At 30.8% G+C, this 21,413-nt stretch overlaps 3 protein-coding genes across 3 annotated transcripts; 1 reads left to right on the top strand and 2 right to left on the bottom strand.

Annotated features, from left to right (window-relative positions):
• Positions 1-10,361: 10,361 nt before the first annotated feature.
• Positions 10,362-12,105, bottom strand: LOC124931039 (UBP1-associated protein 2A-like). Its single transcript, XM_047471428.1, has 2 exons — positions 10,879-12,105; positions 10,362-10,573 (listed from the first exon to the last, which is right to left on the bottom strand). The coding sequence occupies exon 1, from the start codon at positions 12,075-12,077 to the stop codon at positions 10,890-10,892; it is 1,188 nt and encodes a 395-aa protein (XP_047327384.1). The 5' UTR covers positions 12,078-12,105; the 3' UTR covers positions 10,362-10,573; positions 10,879-10,889.
• A 959-nt stretch (positions 12,106-13,064) lies between these two features.
• Positions 13,065-14,713, bottom strand: LOC124932191 (UBP1-associated protein 2A-like). Its single transcript, XM_047472808.1, has one exon. The coding sequence runs from the start codon at positions 14,675-14,677 to the stop codon at positions 13,367-13,369; it is 1,311 nt and encodes a 436-aa protein (XP_047328764.1). The 5' UTR covers positions 14,678-14,713; the 3' UTR covers positions 13,065-13,366.
• Positions 14,714-17,340: 2,627 nt separating this feature from the next.
• On the top strand, positions 17,341-21,129 carry LOC124930845 (SNF1-related protein kinase regulatory subunit beta-1). The gene is made up of 4 exons (XM_047471207.1): positions 17,341-17,798; positions 19,007-19,185; positions 19,433-19,595; positions 20,778-21,129. The coding sequence occupies exons 1-4, from the start codon at positions 17,628-17,630 to the stop codon at positions 21,123-21,125; spliced, it is 861 nt and encodes a 286-aa protein (XP_047327163.1). The 5' UTR covers positions 17,341-17,627; the 3' UTR covers positions 21,126-21,129.
• Positions 21,130-21,413: the final 284 nt, after the last annotated feature.

Below are 21,413 nucleotides of genomic sequence, written 5' to 3'. Positions count from 1 at the left end.
GTTCATATGATTATGAAGAACAAAAGCCCTAACCCTAATTACGATCAATCGATCTTTACAAATGTCAATTTTTAAAAACCGTTTGTAGGTCAAAAATTGGGATCTTTTAAATTATGTCATATCATAGCCTAATTCTTGTTTTATTAGCTTTGAAATGATTAACATAGTTGAACACAACCAAAACAAGAACATCATTACAATTTACAATGATTTTTGAAGATGAAATCCAAATTCAAAATTTTTAAAAATATTGTTTGATCAAACATGATTAAAATGATGTTACAAATATTGAGAAATCATCTTAACATGTTTAGCTGCTATTTGAATTAAAACAAGATTAAAACTCAAGAACATGAATTTTCAAAAATCCAAAATTTTCATTTAAATTTTTGTTTTTTTAGTTTAAGGTTGATTTGATTGAATCTCTTTCAACAGAATTGATTCTAAACAAAGATATCATACAATTGAACTATAGAACCGATTAAACCGGTCAAACTTGAAATAATTCAATTTTCAATCACAAATTGAATTACAAAGGTTCTAAATGCATACCAATAATTGGAGAACACTCCAATGAGTTGTTGAAAACTGTCCAGAAGCCTGGATCAAAGCTTGGATTGCCGGAGATTGTTTTCACAAAAATCAGTTTTTGGCAAAATTTGAATTCTTTGATTTGTAGTGTAATATAGATTGATTGTTTGATGGATTGATAGAGAAACACCTAAGGACTTTAGGTCGGTTGAGGAGGATGAATTCAAGTTGAATTTGTCAATTTGAGATTATATCCCTAATTCTATCCTAATAGTCCTGAATCTTGTTGTATCAATTAAACATAATTTCGACTACACAAGATTATCAGTTTTACTTTTAATAAAAAAAAGTTATTTAAAATCAAATTTTAATCTCTTTTTTGCATTTTTCTTCACCAAAAATTGCACAAAAAATATTTTTGGAAACATAATAAAAATTATGTCCATTAATTTTATTTTTGAGTATTTTTGGGTATTTATTTAATTGTTTTAAGACACAAACAAAAAATATTTTTGGAAACATAATAAAAATTATGTCCATTAATTTTATTTTTGAGTATTTTTGGGTATTTATTTAATTGTTTTAAGACACAAATTATACATAATTTATGTTTAAATCCTAATTAAATAATTTTAACCCCTTCTTGGGTTTAATTTGTATAAAATAAATACAATATTTTAACTTCAAATTATTTTTGAATTTTCAAATAATTTTTTAGTTAGAGTTTATCAAAATAATTAACCCTAATTTGATTCTAATTAAGTTTTTAATTCTTCCTTTGAATAATTTTAGATATAAAAATTTAAAATATTATTTTAAAATTATAAATTTAAGTAATTTCCATAATTACAATAATATATGGTCTAATTTTGAAATTTAATAGCATGCACAGAATTTAGTGAAACATATATCAACAATCAAATACTTGGGAATGAGAGTCAACTCAACCATAATTCCATTTTGTTCAACGTCTAGGTTGATGGGATGATACACTTATATAAGCTATAATCAAGGAAGATTCCAAGTGATTTTTGCAATCAGTTCACTTATAACATTGTTGAACGGCATAATAACACTAAATGTTGAACATTTGCAAATGCCAAGAGTTATTTCAATTTGGTGATTACGATTAATATTGTCTATATCGCTTAAGAAATCTCCTGTATCAAATAGAGCATGTTTAAACACAATGTGAGCATGAAGAGAGTGATTTAAAAAAAATGAGAGATTCTTATTTTTCAATAAACCAAATTTGCAAGGTGAATACAAATAAGACAATCATGCAGGATACCACAATGTTTATAAAAGTAGTCAAATATCTATGTATTAAAACGTGTAACTAATAAAATATGAATTATAAAAAGAAGTCAAAATTTGGAGACTATCATTCCACAATAACAGAAGACATGTCTGACAAGTTCAACAAAGAAAAACAATTTCCATTGATCAGATAGTTGGGCATCGTGCATAAACGGTCGTATTCGATTTGGACAAGTCGTGTTAGACATTCAATTATGTCGTGTCTCAATCTTATGCGTGTCGTGTTGTGACTCACTCAAAATATTATGATTCACGGACTCTTTCGTGTCGTGTTAATTCGTGTTCACGGGTTTATTCATGTCGTGGTAACTCGTAGTTACATTCGTGTTTCGTATTATTCCGATTAGAGTTTCGACCTAATCGTGTCGATGCTCGTTTCATTGTGTCATGTCTTGACACACTCATATTAATTATTTATTTATATATATATATATATATATTAAATTATATTATTAGTAAAAATTATAAAATATGATTATTAACTTATTTATTTTAATTTAAAATTTTTAAATTAATTTAATAAGTTAAATGTAGAAAATATATTATTTAAAAACATAATTAATATGTTACAAAAATATAAGAATGGGTAGATATAAATTTTAATATATAGTTTTTTTCAAACTCAATTATTTAAAACGTATTTTAAATTTTTAAATAATTATTCAAATAAAATTAATTAATAATTTATTAATTAAATGAGAATATAAATATATTTAAAAAGACGTTGTAGTTTGTAGTCTGAGAATGTTAATATAAATGTGGGTAATTTGAATAAGAAAATGCAAAAAGTGTGAGTAGTTTGAAGAATGAAATAATAAAGGTGGTAGTAATTAAAATGAATTTATAATTTACATATTTATAACTGTATATTAGGGAAATTTGACTAAATAACCTTAAAGATGAGGTTATTTGAGCTGGTGGTAAATTACTAATTAAATTGCGCTCGTGGTCTTTTTATTTTTTTTTTGACGAAATTGCCCTTGTAGCGAAACGCTAAGGGACTTAGCGTTTCGCTAAGTGGTAAGGTGTGAAATGTCCAGATTACCCTTATTATTTAATATATTCCAGCCTATTTTTTTTCATATCTTTTTTTCTTTTCTCTCTCTTCCCGCTCTTCTCCTCCTTCTCTCTAAGCTGGGCGGCGGCAATCGGCGGCGACGGCGAAATCCACGACGATAAGCTCCACGACGAGCACAAGCACGATTCCACTTGGTACGTTTATCCTATTATACTTCAAGTTTATTATTGATGTTTGGTTTATGCATCTTCGAATCTGTTGTTTAGGGTTTACTTTCCGTTTCGCTAAGTGCTTAGCGTTTCGTTAAGTGCTTAGCGTTTCGCTAAGTGCTTAGCGTTTCGCTAAGTGCTTAGCGTTTCGCTAAGTGCTTAGCGTTTCGCTAAGTGCTTAGCGTTTCGCTAAGTGCTTAACATTTCGAAATGGATATATTGAACCCTATTTTTTTTTTTTTATTATTATTATTATGCATTGTTAAGCTATCTAGAGATTTTCCTATCTCTTTTTGAAGATTATACATAATACAAAGGATATGTTAAGCATTTTCAACCATTTAGATAATTTTGGACAAAGTCTGCATGTTTAAAGTACATAGATATATTTTCTTATGGTGTATATTGGAGATCATTATGTATTTAGATAATCAATAAACGGAAATAATAGCAGTAGTAGATAGATAAATGATAGATAATCTTGGACAAAGTCTGTCTGATCTTTTGCTCCCTATGTATGTACAATTTCATCAATCCCTTTACATTTTATTTATTGTTAACTGTTTGATTTATAGAAAGAGTTAAGAGCAGTAGTAGATAGATAGATGATAGATTATTAACATTGTTGAGAATTAATTTAACTGAACTGCATGCAGCACTAAAGGTCCAGCAGTGGTAGGATGGGATAGGTGGTTTCAAGGAGCTCATAACTCACGAGGAGGACGCAAGCGCTGGATTTGAGGTAATCTTCTTCTACTTCTTCCCCAATCCCCGTCAAGACATGGAGAAGAAACATATACATCATCCAGACATGGGAGATTGAAGGAAGATAATTTGTTGTAATTTTTGAATATAGCTAGAGAGAAAGAAAGAAAGAGAGGTGGGATGTTGATGAAGTTGGTGTTTTTTGGCTTTGTAATTTTGGTTATTGTTATTGTAATTCTGTCATTGTTATAATTTCCATTGGTTACTAATGAATTTGATCACAATTCTCTTTTTTTTACTTATTTTGTTTGTTTGTATATGTTCAAGTTTGGCTGCAATAATAGATGATGTTCTCTGCAAATAAATCAGATAATATTGTCATTACAGATAATGACGAGTTTCTTCTTTACATCCATTTCGATGAAACATTGATTGTAAAACACATTTCCTAATATGTTTGCTATATCGAGTTGTCTAGTTATTTCATCAACCAGCAGTCTCATCATTCGTTATATTTGGTTTGTCTAACATTTGTATATGTTTTTGCCACCAAATTTTATATTATTGATCAATTTTTTTCAGGCTATTATCTTACACTTATTAAATAATATTTTTTTGAATATGATGTTATTAAATTAGAACAAAGCATAAATGCTTTGAAAGAATATGATGGAATTAAAAAATGTTGATCTCCTCTAAGAGGAAACAAAAATAGAAGCGAAAAAAACACAATAGACTTTCCAATAAATGTTCTTTTGGAGTTTCATTGAGGCTGACGACATCTTGTTCCTAACTGTTGTTGCTACCTGCATTGTGGGGTCTTCCGTTGTTGGTAAACGAAACACGACTCTATGAACCCGAGAAAAGGACCAAAGCTTTTTGTAGTGCTAACAGGAGCCCCGAAGCTTTTTGTAGTGTTAGCAAGAGCAAAGATTATTTGTTTATTTGTATCAATTATTGTAAATATGTACTTCACTAATAAACTATAAATACCTTTATTAGGGTACCTCTTGAGCTTGATTATATTGGTCTCGAGGTACTTTTAGTATATTTCTTCACGGGTAACGATACTTGTATCAAAACCGACCCGATAGTAGGAATAAAGTGTCACGAAGAGTACCTCTTGAATCTTAAAGAGATCGCAACGACTAAATCCCCATCATAAAATCACAGTTAATATAATGATATATTTGTGGTTTGTTTTGGATATTTATAGTCTATTTTCTCACGTCTTACAATAACTAATATACTTTTTAAGAGTAAACTCTAGAATTTGTTTTTAATCATATGCAAAAACAATCAAAATAAAAAGATGATGAGTGCCAAAAATACTGAAAAAATGAACATTATATATTAATGTCACAAAAAGCACACAAGTTAAAACAATTATATCTACATAGCCAAGTTTAGTTTAGTTCTCTCTAGCAACCTTATAAAAAGAAAGAACATTACTGTATTTGCTGCAACAAACAGAAAAACATCGTCATCATCTTAATCTTAAGTAGCATTCACACACACATAACTAATAATAATAATAATACATCATTCCATCCATCCCGATCTAAACAAAGAGTCTTCATCATAAAGGCAACAATAAGTCGCAAAGCTCAGTATATGTACTCATGGGAGTGATGATCTTCAAAAAATGGATTATAACTATTGCTCCTCATCTTTGACTCCTTATCAGTCTACACCATATGCAAAAGATTTCAGTGAAATTTTTAATTAGTTGCATAAAACATTTTTTTCATACCCTTATACGAACAAGGTCTAAAAAAGAAACAAAAGGTAAGCACTTAGCGAAACGGTAAGCACTTAGCGAAACGGTAAGCACTTAGCGAAACGGTAAGCACTTAGCGAAACGATAAGCACTTAGCGAAACGGTAAGCACTTAGCGAAACGATAAGCACTTAGCGAAACGGTAAACACTTAGCGAATCTTCCCTGAAACAGAACCAATATGAACCAAATAAGAACAGATTAAATCGAAGGGTTTGAAATGAAGATAAGATAATGGAAACATGAACATAAATCGAATTAGGTTAAGGTTTGAAATGAAGATCTTCTTCTCCTTTTTTCTTCGACCTTCAAATCCTTCACCTGCATGCAAAATAAGTTTAGGGTTAGGGTTTAAAATGAAGATCGTGTAAATAAAAACATAAATCGATTTAGGTTAGGGTTTGAAATCAAGATCATGTAAGCTATGTCGCCTCCGTCGCCGTAGCCGCCGCCTCCGTCGCCGCCGTCAAAGAAAGAACAAGAGAAGAGAGCGAAGAGAGAGAAAGAAAATGAAGGAAATGGAAAAATTTAAGTATTTATACTAAACCTAATCCACTTAGCGAAACGCTAAGGGACTTAGCGTTTCGCTACAAGGGCAATTTCGTCAAAAAAAAAAATAAAAAGACCACGAGCGCAATTTAATTAGTAATTTACCACCGGCTCAAATAACCTCATCTCTGAGGTTATTTAGTCAAATTTCCCGTATATTATTATATTATAATTTAATAAAAAGGTGGTATAAATTATAAATATATATTATTATATTATTAAAATTAAATTATTATTCTATATTTATTATTTAATGTATTAATATTAATTAAAATTTTAAAAATAAATCAATTAATTAATAAAATAATATTAAAGAGATTTATTAAGAGACTCACATTTCTATTCATATAATTTATTTATTTTTATTATATTATATTTTAATTTAATTTATATTATTTAAATTAATATTTTAATTTAATATGTTTAGTTTTAATTATATATATATATTATATTTATAAAATTAAATAATATATTAATTAAATGAGGATGTAAATAGATTTTGAAAAAATGTTAATGTAAAGTTGAGTAACTTAAGTCATGTGACTAATTGTATTTATGTCGTTTTGTGTGTATAATCGTGCTTGTGTCGTGTCTGTGTCGATTCATGACCATGATCGTGTCGTCTCGTTCTTGTGTCGTGTCCAACTCACGACCTGAGTGAATTCGTATTGTGTCGTTCCGTACTATTATCGTGTTGGATCGTGTCGGTTCGTATTATTCAACTCATTGCCCAACTCTAGTTGGGACAGAATTTGCAGTTAACCCACAAATCGTCGCTCCTAGTGTCAATCTGAACATGGAGCTTTTTGGGAGGAGACCCAAACTGAATTGTAGTATAATGTAACATGTTCATGTTAAATCAATTAGTTATAAGTTATAAAAACGACACAAAAAATATTAATAATCTAGCAAAGTTAAATACCCTCCAATGTAGGGATCACGAAATGTTTCTAGAAATGAGAACTTGGGGTGGCTTTTCCATGTAATTAGGTCTTTTGCACATGACTGAATCTCATGTGGTCGCGAACTCTAACCGACTTCAGCTCCTTCTCTTGTATGTCCCTAGAAAGAACTTTGGAAAGACTTAAAATCTTGTATCCGACGGCAACTATCACCACCACCCAAAGAACAACTAGAACTAAGCCATTTTTCTCAATATTTTAGAAAGCTAGAAAGAAAGAAGGGAATGAATTGTGTGAGTGATTCTAAGCTAGTAATGTTATATAGGAAAATATATATTCTTTGTAAACTAATGAAATAAAAAATGAGCATCCTTCTCCACCCAATATAAAGAGTTTGTTTTTATTCTAAATTACCTTTGATTGATGAATGAGATTAGAGAAAAGCTAATTAGAATATAAGATAAATAGGTAAATAAAGTAGCTTTTCTCTATATTGGTAATTATAGTTACTAAAAAGTCTTTCCAACCTTGCACAACAAAGGTTATGTATTAGGTCCAATTATATAGCTTCAATTTGACAAAATTTTAAGGACTAAGTTAGAGTTGGACATCGTGCTTAAACGTTCGTATTTGATTCACGCAAGTCGTGTTAGACTCTCAATCGTGTCATGTTATGTTGTGTCTTAATCTTATGAGTGTTGTATCGTGTGTCTTGACCCATTAAAAATATTATAATCCACGGGCTCTTTCGTGTCGTGTTAATTCGTATCCATGAGTTTATTCGTGTCGTGATAATTCGTGTTTAAATTTGTGTTTCATATTATTCCGACTAGAGTTTCGACTCAATCATATAGTGACGATGTCCGTTTTCATGTGTGTCATGTCGTGTATTGACACACTCATTATTATTTATTTATATATATATATTAAATTATATTATATTGTTAGTAAAAATTAAAAAAATATTATTATTAGTTTATTTATTTATTTTAGTTTAGAAAACTTAAATTAATTTAATAAGTTAAATGTTATAAATATGTTATTAAAAAAACTAATTAATATGTTAAATTTGTAATATGTGTAGATATAAATTTTAACATATAGTTTCATAAATAATAATTTGAATGTCAATTATTTAAAATATGTTTTTAAATTTACAAATAATTATCTAAATAAAATTAGTTAATAATTTATTAATTGAATAAGAATTTAATATATTTAGTTTGAGAATATTAATGTAAAGATGGGTAGTTTGGGGAAGGAAATGGGAAATGTGTGGGTAGTTTGAGAAAAGAAATGAGAAAGGTGAGTAGAAATTTAATAAATTTGTAGTTGACATATTTATAAATATATATTATTATATTATAATTTAATGGAAATGTAGGTAGAAATTATAAATATATAATATTATATTATCAAATTAAATATTATAATATATTTATTATTTAATGTATTAATAATAATTACATAATTAAATAATTTTAAATTTTAAAAATAAATTAATTAATTAATAAAAGTAATTTTGGAGAGAAATATTTGAAGACTCACATTTCTATTTATATAATTTATTTTTTATATTTATATTTTATTTTAATTTATATAATTTAAGTTAATATTTTATTTTAATTTAGTATATTTAGTTTTAATTGTATATATTACATATATAAAATTAAATAATTTATTAATTGAATGAGAATCTAAATAAATTTAGAAAAAATGTTGATGTAAAGTTGAGTAGCTTAGGTCATGTGACTAATTATGTTTATGTCGTTTCGTGTGTATACTCGTGCTCGTGTCGTATCTATACTCATATTGTGTCTGTGTCGACTCGTGACCGTGTTACGATCATATAAGCTCATAACCGTATCGTGATTGTGTCGTCTTGTATTTGTTTCGTGTCCAACTCACGACTCGAGTAAGATAATATTGTATTGTGTCATTCCGTACTAATATCGTGTTATATCGTGTCAGTTCGTGCTGATCAAACTCATTGCCGAGCTCTAGATGAGATACATTAATACCAAATATATAAAAAAATTATTTTCTGAATTATTTGTTTCCACAATTTGGGTTCATTGTGTGGAGTGAAGAGGAAGAACAAAGACTAAATGGAATGTGTTTCTTAATAAAAAAAAATTATAATTAGAACTAACATTATAATTTTCATTAATGTGAGTTAGGATCTCTTTTCTATAAAAGATAACTAATGTCTTTAAAACATCTTCAAAGATTAGTTGACATGCATAAGTCACTTTGTATTATAATTATTAATTATTGAGTAACGCATCTTTATTCATTTTATTGAGCTACGTATTTTATTGATTTTATTGAGTTATTTGAACTCCAAATATTTTTTCACAATTTGGGTTTGTTGTGTTGAGCAAAGAGTAAATTGAATGTGTTCCTTAATAATAAAAATATATAATTACAACTAACATTATAATTTTCATTCACCTTCCATCCAAATGAGTTAAGATTCTTGTTCTATAAAAGATAACTAATATCTTTAAAACTTTTCAAAGATGGGTTAACATTTATATATAAATCATTTTATATTGTTTATTGTAAATATATGTTATAATTATTAATTATTGAGTAACACATCTTTATTCATTTCATTGAGGTATGTATTATTATTGATTGTATTGAATTACAAATCCTTATTGATTTAGATCTTAATATGAAGGTAAATAAGTACATGTAACTCATTAATCAATATACGAATTAAATTGCTGTTCATATCAATTATATTAATAAAAAAAGTTATAAATATGAATTAATAATCATGATTAAAGTGTGCAAAAATACCCAAAGTCAGGTTGGGAGATCATTAGTTTAAACAACCAATCATTTTTTATTTTCCTGACTTTGAAACGCAATCGAAGTGCAAACAAGCCTGAAGATAATCTCATTATATTTGATTTTGCATCAAAGTGTTATAACTTTTCATTATTGAATGGTGACAAAGTTCACTCAAAATCTAAATATTTTATGATATGGGTATTTCTTTCAACTTATGAAGTAATAGGAAATGATAATTGAGCATTACTATAGGTAAGTTGGCAAGTCATGTAACTACTAGCAGCTATAAGTCTGCCTCATTATACACAAAAATTAGCACATAGATTAGCAACAGAGGTTTGAACACTGTTTCACAAAGCAAAATAACCGATACCAACCGACAACATCAAATGGGTCTAAGGCAAATCCAGCCGACGAATACAGGACAACTATAACTACCATAGAGGAGGTAAAAACTTGGCAAGAAAAATATACAAGGAATTGTGAATTTTAACAACCATTTGCTAAACATAACAGTGAAAATTTTGAACCAAAAATATGTAAAATATGTTGTAAAAGGCATATAAGTTGAAATACACAATGTTTTGAAAACATTAAATGAATAGATGGTTAAAAGAAAAACACACATATCCCTTCTGAAATTTGGGAAGCAGTGGTCATTTTTTGATAGAAATACGAATACATAGTCTGAAGAGCGCCAGGAACTTCAAGGGATCACCATAGTTGAAAATTAAAGTTTGGATGCATCTATGAAGGAATCTGCAAAATCAATATGCAAATTATAAAAATCTGTTCTTGATGAAAAAATATTTTAAGCAAAAAATTTAACTGTAACAAGTAGAAATACTAATCAAAGGTCATCAAAATGAGATCCTCCATTCATTGAATAACTATTAAGGAGTTAAAATTCAATCAGAATAAAGATCCAACTTTGGTTGGAAAACTTGGAATTCATCACTTTGATCAGGTTTCAAATGTATGTGAAATTGTATCTACTTTGTACATGAAATTAAACTTAAATGAGCATAACAACCAACCAAAGTTAGTTGCCTATATGGGCATACCTTTCATTTACCTACTGTTCATAATCCATGTTTGAAGCACCACCTGAATCTGGCCAAGTTGATCCTTGCCCTAACTGGGGGTCTTGGTAACCACCCTGGTTTATGTAAGCTGGTTGACTACCACCATAGCTGGCTCCAACCTGGTTCCCATAACCAGGATTGTTCGTCATTGGCGGCATGCCCTGATTCATTGTTGCCCCTAAACCAGCTCCTTGCGAGGTGAGAAGAGCAGTCAATGCCTGTCTATTTGAAGGACCCAGAGCTGGAGCTGCAACAGCTGGGTTAAATCCAAGAGCAGGTCCGAAAGGTGCAATGAGGTTGCCAGATGTGTATTTGGAAGAAAGATGCTGATTATGATACTGCTGATAAGGAAACTTTGGTTTGGGGCCATCAATTGCCTTCTGGCAGTTCAATGTCTTCCCTCCAAAGCTCTTATAAGGCTGTTCCAATGCTTTTCTAGAACTCTCCATGCTCTTGTACACAAAAAGACAGAAACCTTTAAATTTCCCAGTATGTTTATCTAATCCGAGAGGCCCCTCTTCAATCTCCCCATATCTAGAAAAGAACTCGGTTAGTTTTTGTGGGTCAATGTTAGCAGACACATTGCTTACGAAAATCTTTCTCTGCGTATACTCCGACACTGGTGGATCTACAGGAGGAGGAGGAGGAGCAGGAACAGATCCAGCTGATGCCAAATGGCAAGAGGTCAATCGATTACAAATTTTCTTCCGTGGATGTTTCAGTGCCTTCCTGGCTCCACTCCTGTGCTTGAAGAGAATGAAGCCGAACCCCTTTAACTTGCCTACCATGTTATAAACAAGCTTACAATCCTCAATCTCACCGTACTTGCTAAATACCCTTATTAGAGTTTCCCTGTTAGAATCCCAGTCAAGACCATGAACAAAAATCTTTCTGTGTGCAGGGTCCAAATCAGCCAATCTCTGCACGCTCCCAATTATATCAACAAACTTTGAGACAGACTCCTTTAAAAGAGCAATCAGCTGGTCTTTTCCAAGAGTTTCAATAATCTCCTGGATAGGCTCTTCGTCTTCCTCCTCGTCGCTTTCTTCTTCCTCTTCTTCCTCCTCGCTGACTTCTTCCTCTTCTTCTTCATCGCTTTCTTCTTCCTCCTCGCTGACTTCTTCCTCATCCTCAGTCAAGTTCTGGGGCTCCTCTTCAGAAGACTCTTCCATATTCATGTTTTTAACTGCAGTAGTTTCTGTTTTCACCAATTTGGACTCCAATACATCAAGATTTCATGAAATTGACTCCACAAACTCATAAATAACACGTTAGACCCAACAAATCATAAGTTATTTAAATTTTCTAATCTTGAAACCCATTTTGACAAATTCGAATTCAACTCAAAATGCATTCAAATCATCAAATCTCTTCAAGATAAGTCATACCCATTGTGCTTTAGCCAGTAAATAATAATAGGATCATACTAAATGGAAACTGTTTTTATTGAACCCAATTGATTCACATCATCATCAACTCAAGAACTTTTCCAACAAATAAATATAAAATCAGAACAGAACATTTTATATAGCATTTGCCTCAATTGCAAGAAATCAAAAATGCATAGCTTCTTGATGAAATTCATCGTTAAACACGTGGGTAAAGAAACAATAAAGAACCTGAGGAGAGGAAGAAATTCGAATTGAAACCCAGAACAAGACGTACGACTGCTACAATTTCCTTTCACCCTTCCCCTCTCTTCAATCCCCCACCACTCACAATCAGTGTATAGAAGACAAGACAAGAATGTTCTCCCTAATTCTTAGTTCTTTTCAACAATGGCGCCAATCCAGTTTGAGAAGATGAAATACCAGTTCTACCCTCAGCTTTTCTAACGTCTTGCGTTCCTTCTCTCATAAAAACGCGCCCAATGATCGCTGGTCCAATCGCGAGTTGTCTGAAGCCACACGCTCAATTTTAAAATCAATTTCATTTATTTTAACATGATCCTTTAGCATATATAAAAACTTACTTATTTTGAGCTTCTTATTTGTTTTGTTTAATATTATAAAACAAATCAATCATTAATTAAATAATTCATACAATAATTTTATGCCTCTCAAATGGGTCAAAGGCAAATCCAGCCAATACATGACAACTATAAGAAACATAGAGGGTAAAAGCATGGCATGTAAAAAGACTTGTAAAAAATAAAAATAAAAATGTGAATTTTAACAAGAATTTTACTCAACATAAAAGTGAAAATTTTGAAACAAAAAGAGCCCAAATATAAGTTGAAAATACTAGTACAATGTTTTGAAAACAATAAAGAAATGGATACTTAAAGAAAAATACATATTTCCATCTAAATTTGAGAAGATAGTTGAAAACTAAAGTTTTGATGCATCTATGTTTATGTATGTAAGCTGGTTGACTACCACCATAGCTGGCTCCAACCTAGTTCACATAACCAGGATTGTTCATCATTGTCTGAATGCCCTGATTCATTGTTGCCCCCGAAAACCAGCTAGGAGAGAAGAGCAGCAGCCAATGCATGTCCAAACGCAGGACCCAGAGCTGGTGGTTTAAATCCAATAGCGGGTGCGGAAGGTGCCTTGAGGTGGGCAGGGGTTGGTTTAGAAGGAAGTTGTTGATTCTGTCGTTGATCAGGAACATATGGTTTAATTGATTTCTGGCAGTTCAGTATCATCCCATCAAAGATCTTTTGAGGCTCCTGCAATGCTCTTCTATAACCCTCCATAGTCTTGTACACAAAAAGGCAAAAACCTTTAAATTTCCCAGCTTCATCTAATCCCAGAGGACCCTCTTCAATCTTCCCATATCTAGCAAAGAACTCGGTTAGTTTTTGTGGGTCAATGTCAGCAGACACGTTGTATATGCAAATCTTCCTCTGAATATTATCAATAGCTGGTGGACCTACAGGAGCAGGAACAAATCCATCTGATGACAACTGACAAGAGATCAATTGATTACCAATTTTCTCCTGAGGATGCTTCAATGCCTTCATGGCTGCACTCCTGCGCTTGAAGATAATGAATCCATACCCTATTGACTTTCCAGATTCCTTGTCACAAGCAGCCTCACAATCCACAATCTCACCGTACTTTCTAAATACCTCTATTAGAGTTTCCATGTTATCCAAGACGAGACCATGAACACAAATCTTTCTACGAGCAGGGTCTAAATTGACCGTTTTCTTCACGATCTTCATTACATTCGGGAACTTTGAGACAGACTCCTTGACAATAGCAATCAGCTGGTCCTTTCCGAGGGATTCTAGAATCTTCTCAATTGGCTCTTCATCTAATTCCTTATCGCCACCATCCATTTTCACTGTCTTACATCCATTTACGCTGCCTTTCTTCTCTTTGTCTTCTATTTGAACTGCAACTAATCCACCTTCCGGTTGCCTTGTCTGATGATTTTGCTCCGTTTGTGGTTGCGCCTTTATTTCGATCTGTTGTGCCGGCTGTTTAGGCTCGGTTAAGGTCTGGAGCTTCTCCGGTAAAGGTGCTCCGGTGGATGCAGGTTCGGTTAGGGTTTGGAGCTGCTCCGGTAAAGGTGCTGCGGTGGATGCAGGTTCAGTTAGGGTTTGGAGCTGCTCCGGTAAAGGTGCTGCGGTGGATGCAGGTTCGATTAGGGTTTGAAGCTGTTCCAGTAAAGGTGCTGCGGTGGATGCAGGTTCGATTAGGGTTTGGAGCTGTTCCGGTAAAGGTGCTCCGGTGGATGCAGGTTCGGTTAGGGTTTGGAGCTGGTCCGGTAAAGGTGCTCCGGTGGATGCAGGTTCGTCAGAACGGATCTTTCGCTTCTTGGCCATGGCGGAGTTTGAAAAGCAGACCTTTCTTTCTTTCTCTCCGATGATGTATATCTAGGGCTTCAAACCAGAATCGACACTTTATAGCTGTTGGGCTTAATATTGGGCTCAATGCTTATTTTTTAATCAAAGTTTAGTTGGACCAAATTTAATTTCTCATAGCTATTATAAAATGAATCATGGCCCATTTCAAATGCAAAAATAAGAAATACATTTAGAAATAAAAATATATTTAAAAAAACAATTGTGCACAGTTAGAGAGAATTGACAAACATGTACATAATTTTAACAGAAAAAAATCAATCAAACTTTTTACACAAAACATATAAAATTAAGATATATTTAATTTCTAAATAAATACAAAACTTTAGTACAATGATGAGTTTTTTTAATTTCTATTCATTTTCCCCTTAATTTAAACTATTTTAAGTCATTTTTCTCATTCTAAAATTATGATGGTAATATTATCTAAGATATTTTAAATTATAATTAAATTTGTAATATTTACTTTCTTACTTATCTATTCTTACACTTGAGTTACGATCATAATTTCAAAATTTTATCATTTTATAGTTTGAGACTTTTTTTAATTTGTTATATTTTTTAAATGAAATAATATTTAGAAATATTTTTAACGCATTTTTTCAAAATTAAGTATTATTTTTTGAATGTATGCATTTTAATTTATCGATGTTAGTTTGTGTAATTAAAAAATTGTCTAATCTATAATAGATTTAAGAAATTTTGAATATAGATAAATTATTTATTTATTTTTTAAAAAAAACTTTTGAACGACAAAATTTTAGGTACGGTACTACGTTTACCAATTTAGATATTTTTTCGAGATATACGTGATCAGAATTGTTGAAAATTTGAATGTCTTAAAAAAAATATTTGAAAATAATTTAAAAAATCAAAAAATATTTTATTATTTTGTTTTTATAAATATAATAAATTAGTTCGTAGGTTAAAGATGCAAAATTGTAATGGTTAAAAAAACATGACACAATTTAAAATCTGAACTCGTTAAATAAAATTATTAAAGTTCAAATTCTAATTTTTTTTTTCTATAATAAATTGATATAAATAATTTTATAAATTAATAAAAAAATATATATAAGTGAATTAAGTAAGTTAAAATGAAATTATACGGGCTTTGGTCCCGTCAATGACAACGAAATATGATCTTATCCATTAGATAATTATAATTATAATTATATTTATTTATAAATATATTTCAATTGTCACGTGCTTTACCTCTGACAATATATACATACGGACAATAATAGCCTCCTGCGGGCCCCATTCCAACATAGCCAAGTGTAACCTTATCGCCACGTAGGCTTAACTCTACTATCCTATAAAATATATTTTATAAATTTATTTGCAGATTTTTATGGCTCTTAAAATCTTTTTTATTAAAAAATTAAGTTATTTATATATATTTTGTATTTAATTTAATAAGAAATAATTTAATTGATAAAATATTTTTTTTAATCCAAAACAAATCATATCAAACAAGCTTTGAAGTCTAAATAGGTTGGCACCGCTTCATTAACCCCCACGGACAAAGTTTATCTACTAATATTGGCCTACACGCGCCAAACTCTTTTTTTTCTTCAATTTAATTTAGAAGTAACAAATATTATTTATGTATTTTAAAATAAAAAAGATCTTATCATGTACTTATATTAAAGTGTGATAAACTAGACTTAATAATTTATTTCATAAAATAAAATTTAGTTTGTTTTAAAACGTGTATAATTTTATTTTGTATTTACTATAATTCAAATAAAAAATTTCACTAGTTTTTTTATATATATAATAACTATAAAAAATAATATATATAATTTTTGTGAGGTTATAGGGTAGGTGTCACAAGTAAGCCATTTCTAATCCACACGGAAATATATCCCAAATACGAAAAATAATGTAATGTTGAATTTAAATCGAAATAATATTTATCTATTTTAACTTTATTAATAAATATGTTAAAATTGTGTCGACTTAATTAATTAAAAGTAAACTTTAACCCAACTCTATTATTTTAAAAAAAAAATTTGTGTATAACTTTTCTTGCTTACTCATTTTTTTATTTGTAATTTAGTTTTTTTTTGTTGACGTCATTTAAATATAAAATAAATATATATGATATTAATTACATCAATCAGACATTTTGATCCGACTTACTAAAATGTCTCCTTAAATTAATATCACTTAACAAATGAATTTATCTTCCAAACCTGACTTTAACTATCATTTTTTATTATTTTTTTATTTTTTTAATAATCTAAGTTATCAACCAAAGTATTTAAATATCTTATTTTTTAAAAATATCTTATATATTAAAATCAATTCTTTTAACCAAAGTAATTATACTTAACTACAAATTTTATTTAACTTTCATATATTATTAAAATAAAATGAATTCATATATTTTAATATTTAAATAAAAACAATAACAAATATTTTAATTTACATAAATAAGGAAAGTAGAGAAAACACGCGTGGAATTGTTCGTAGAAAAATGGCGCGTGCTATTATGATATGCAAAAGAGGTTTTGATTTCTTGAAGTATATCTGCCACGTATTCATCTTCATCCTTTCTCTCTCTCTCTCATCTCTCTCTCTAGAATTCATTTTTATCCATTTTTTGAAATCATATCTCCACGTCTTTCTCGATCTGTTCTTCTTCTTCTTCTTTCTCTTGATTTTGAATTTGATAATACTACTGTTTCTCCTTCAATCAGATCGTCCTCTCCATTTCATCAGCTCCGGCTACTGGCTGCCGTCACTTCACGGTAGCTCGCCGCCACCTCCCACCAATTTCTACAATTTTTTTTTTATATTTTCTCTAGCTTTATCGCGGCAAAGAGAGAGAGGGAGAAAGAGAAAGAGAGAGGCTGTAGATCTCGGAGAAAATTTGTTTATTACTAACTCTGGTCAACGCCGGATGGGCAATGCCAATGGAAGAGAGGACGGAACCGTCGACGGTGTTCCCGATCGGTCTTCCGGTATGTCCAACGGCTCTTACGGAGGTGGTCCTGTATCAACGGATTCCATGGCGAATTCGCCTCCTGAGAGTCCTGGACGTTCAAGATCTCCGCTCATGTTCGCTCCTCAGGTCTTCTTATATCCTATGTTAATTAAATTACGTACTTAATCTTCGCGTAAACATGTTTGATGTGATGTGAGTACCATGAACATCGTCGTCGTTGTTGCATAATGTTGGATAATCGAAAATGGAAATGATGTCATTAACGAAAACGTATAACTGCTCAATTGAAAATTTGATTCATTGACTGATCTTAATCATATCAGTTACTTTGCACTTGTTTTCTGTATTGAGATGAACAATTAATTCAGATAATTGCTGCTTTTGGTTTAGAAAGCCTTGCTTTATACATTCATCCATAATATTTTTTTGAATTCTTCTTCCTTATTTACTTGATTTGATGTGTTTGACTTTGGAGAATCAAGTGTTGTTGTGCTGGAATTGATGTGCTGTCACATGATCTAAACTAGGCTTAATATTTTCTTAGCTTATTTACATCTGATGTATTTAAAATGTCAACATTTGAGTTAGTTTGGCAGATTGTTCATTATGTAGCCCTTTAGATTCTTGGTTATATGGCCTTTCCAAATGGATGGTTCATTTTTAGATACTGGATTATCCTTCTTCTTGGAGGACAATCTTCTTGTCAACATGATATTAAACATGTATTGGAGCTTCATTATGCCTTTGATTTTGTTTGATGATCTGACATTATAACCTAATTCCACAACTTTCAGTCCCTGATTCATTTTCCTCTTTGCATTATAAGGAGACTGGTTTAAGCAAGACTAACTTCTTTGTTTTTGCATCATTTTGGTGTGTGTTTTAATTGTAGAACAATGGATTTTATTATGACATGCTATTGCTGTGATGGGATTGTATATAGTTTTGCAAATACTGGTCTATTGAAGTCAATATGTTTAGAAATCTATTAATTTTATGGTTCTAAACGTTTTCCTGATAAATATGTATATAAGCATCCATAGTTACACTTAGAGCTTGTTTCATGAAAAAGATGAGTATTTGGGTTACATGGCTATAATATTCTTTGTAGTTAATATTTATAATGTTATAAAAAATCAAGTAAGGGTAAAATTTGAATGATGAAGTGATTGTTGATGGGACGAGGGGATCAAACAAGGTTTTAGTAATTATTTTGTGATACTTTCTTTGTGACTTAGTCCTTCTGGAAGAAACATGACATCATTGTTAAAGTGATTAAAATTTTCTTCAGAATCCCATCTTTCTAAAAACCATTTTTTGATTGCATTTCATAGATTCCTATAGCTCCTCTACAGAGGGGTGATGGACCACCATTATCAAATCAAATGTGGCAGGGTGAATCTCCCAATGCTATGGATTTCCCCACTGAGCAAGGAATACCTACTTTACTGAATTGGAGTTATGGAGGCACTGATGTTGTTGTGGAAGGATCTTGGGATAATTGGGCATCAAGGTGAGCCTGTCTGTCACTCGAGAGCTTATTTGAAAAGAATTGGCTATGAATTTAGAATGATGTTTGATGAAAAAATGGATTATTTGGGTTAAACTATTAAAAAGTCTTAAGTATTTTTGGTTGATGGGTTGAGTGATTTGATTGTTGATTTGAAAAAATCAAATAACCCAAGATCAAACAAGTTCGAGTCAAATATTGTTTTTCACCTAATATAGTGTCATCACTTAACAGCTATTGTGTTGAACAGGAGGAAACTACAGAGATCAGGAAAAGATCATTCTATTCTCTTGGTCTTGCCCATGGGTATATATCATTATAGGTTTATAGTGGATGGTGAACCGAGATATATTCAAGATCTTTCTCATGTAGCCGACGAGAGAGGCCAAACTTACAATATACTTGATGTGAATGTAAGTTTCCCTCTATTAATGTTACAACATCATTTATTAATATGCATTTATCATTCACATATTTTTTATTAGATAAGCATAATACACTCTTAGAGCTTGTTTTATGTAGGATATTTTTTTTGGAAAAATATCTTTGATGAAAAAGTGGATTAATTGGTTTTATTATTAAAAATATTATTAAAAATAAAGAATAGAAGTTCATTTTGCTTCTCAACTTGCATCAAAACTTCTTTTGACTTCCAGAACACTGAAAAAACGGCTCCCATTACATCTCCTTGTTAGTTTTTTGTTAATTCCTTCAGGTTTTAAAACCATTTTTACACTAATCTCAATTCTTAACTATTTTTTTTCTTTCTAAAATGCAAATCAAGATCATTAACCGAGTTAACAAGAAAATGACGACGAAAAGTAATTTGAGTCATTTTTAAAAGTTCAGGAATTAAAACGAACACAAAATGAATTTTTTCCTGAAACTAAGTCCATTGTATCTTAGTAGTTGATGATTTTAATGTTCAAGATAAAATGATTGATAATGAGATAAGTAGTTAGTTATTTGGATTTGGACCGTTTCAATTGGTTTTGTGTATAATAGCATGTTAAAACTAGGGTAGCTCAAAGTCTTGTCTAATAATAGGTCGATTGAAGAGTAGTGATTGGCGTTTCATTTACACTAAAGAGTGTATTTGGATGAGGAGAATTGAAATTAGAATTGGAATAAAAATTGTGCTTGAATTCCTATGTTGCATAAGAGTTATTGAATTATAATTCTTGGGATGTTTTTTTAATATAAGTAGAAAAGATAACAATTTCAATAAATATTATCTTTATTATTGAGATATCAGTTCAACATGTTAACCGCGGGCTGTAAACATGTTTTGTTTGAAAAAGAAAGAAAGTAGAATTGGAACTGATAATTACAAAACCGTAATGATTTGAATTCTGTTGGAATTACAATTCTAATTCTTAATTTTGAAGTGAAATTGAACTCCCCAATTCTAATGTTACTTAAAGCATTCTCAGCCTTTTGTTTGCACTGAAAGTATTTGGTTTTGGATATGATTATGATTATGGTTTCTCACCATTATTCCTTTTTCTAGACATCTTTTGAAAAGAAAGAAAGAATATGTGGTGGGGGTAGCTTATTCGTAAATATATATGTTCCGTTTTGTTTCCAAAACGCAGGATTACGTACCTGAGAGTATTGATGGGGTTGCCGAATTCGAGTCACCACCTTCACCAGAATCGAGTTACGGTCAGCCTTTTCTTGGCGACGAAGATTTTGCAAAGGAACCTGTAATAGTCCCGCCTCAGCTTCAGGTGACAGTTGAAGGAGAAGAGAATGCAACTAATAATGATCATGATAATCCATCTTCTACCACTTCTTCTAAACCGCAACATGTGGTGCTAAACCACCTCTTCCTCGAGAAAGGATGGGCTTCTCAGTCTGTGGTTGCTCTCGGTTTGACTCACAGGTTTCAATCAAAGTATGTAACTGTTGTCCTCTATAAGCCCCACAACAAACGATCATAACTGTTGTCCTGTATTTGTTTATTTTGGAATAGTTTCGGTTGTTCAAGTTTAGTTTCGGACAAATTTGGCAGTCTTTTCGTCGGATTTGGTAAAGAAAATTCAAGTTCTGTGAATGTTCTCAATTTTGATTTTGAGTAATTATAAATGCTTTGAAGTTTAATCAAAATTCAAAAGTCTGTTCATATCATTTTAAGTTTCGGGGAAATCTTGATTGAAAGGATAATCTGTGTTGGATAGTCTTTGATCAAGCTAGAGGAACGGTCTAAGCTGAATTCGTCCTTTCGCCAT

Source organism: Impatiens glandulifera, chromosome 3 (genome assembly GCF_907164915.1).
Source record: "Impatiens glandulifera chromosome 3, dImpGla2.1, whole genome shotgun sequence".
Lineage (NCBI taxonomy): Eukaryota > Viridiplantae > Streptophyta > Magnoliopsida > Ericales > Balsaminaceae > Impatiens > Impatiens glandulifera.
This window is presented reverse-complemented; position numbering and strand designations above follow the sequence as displayed.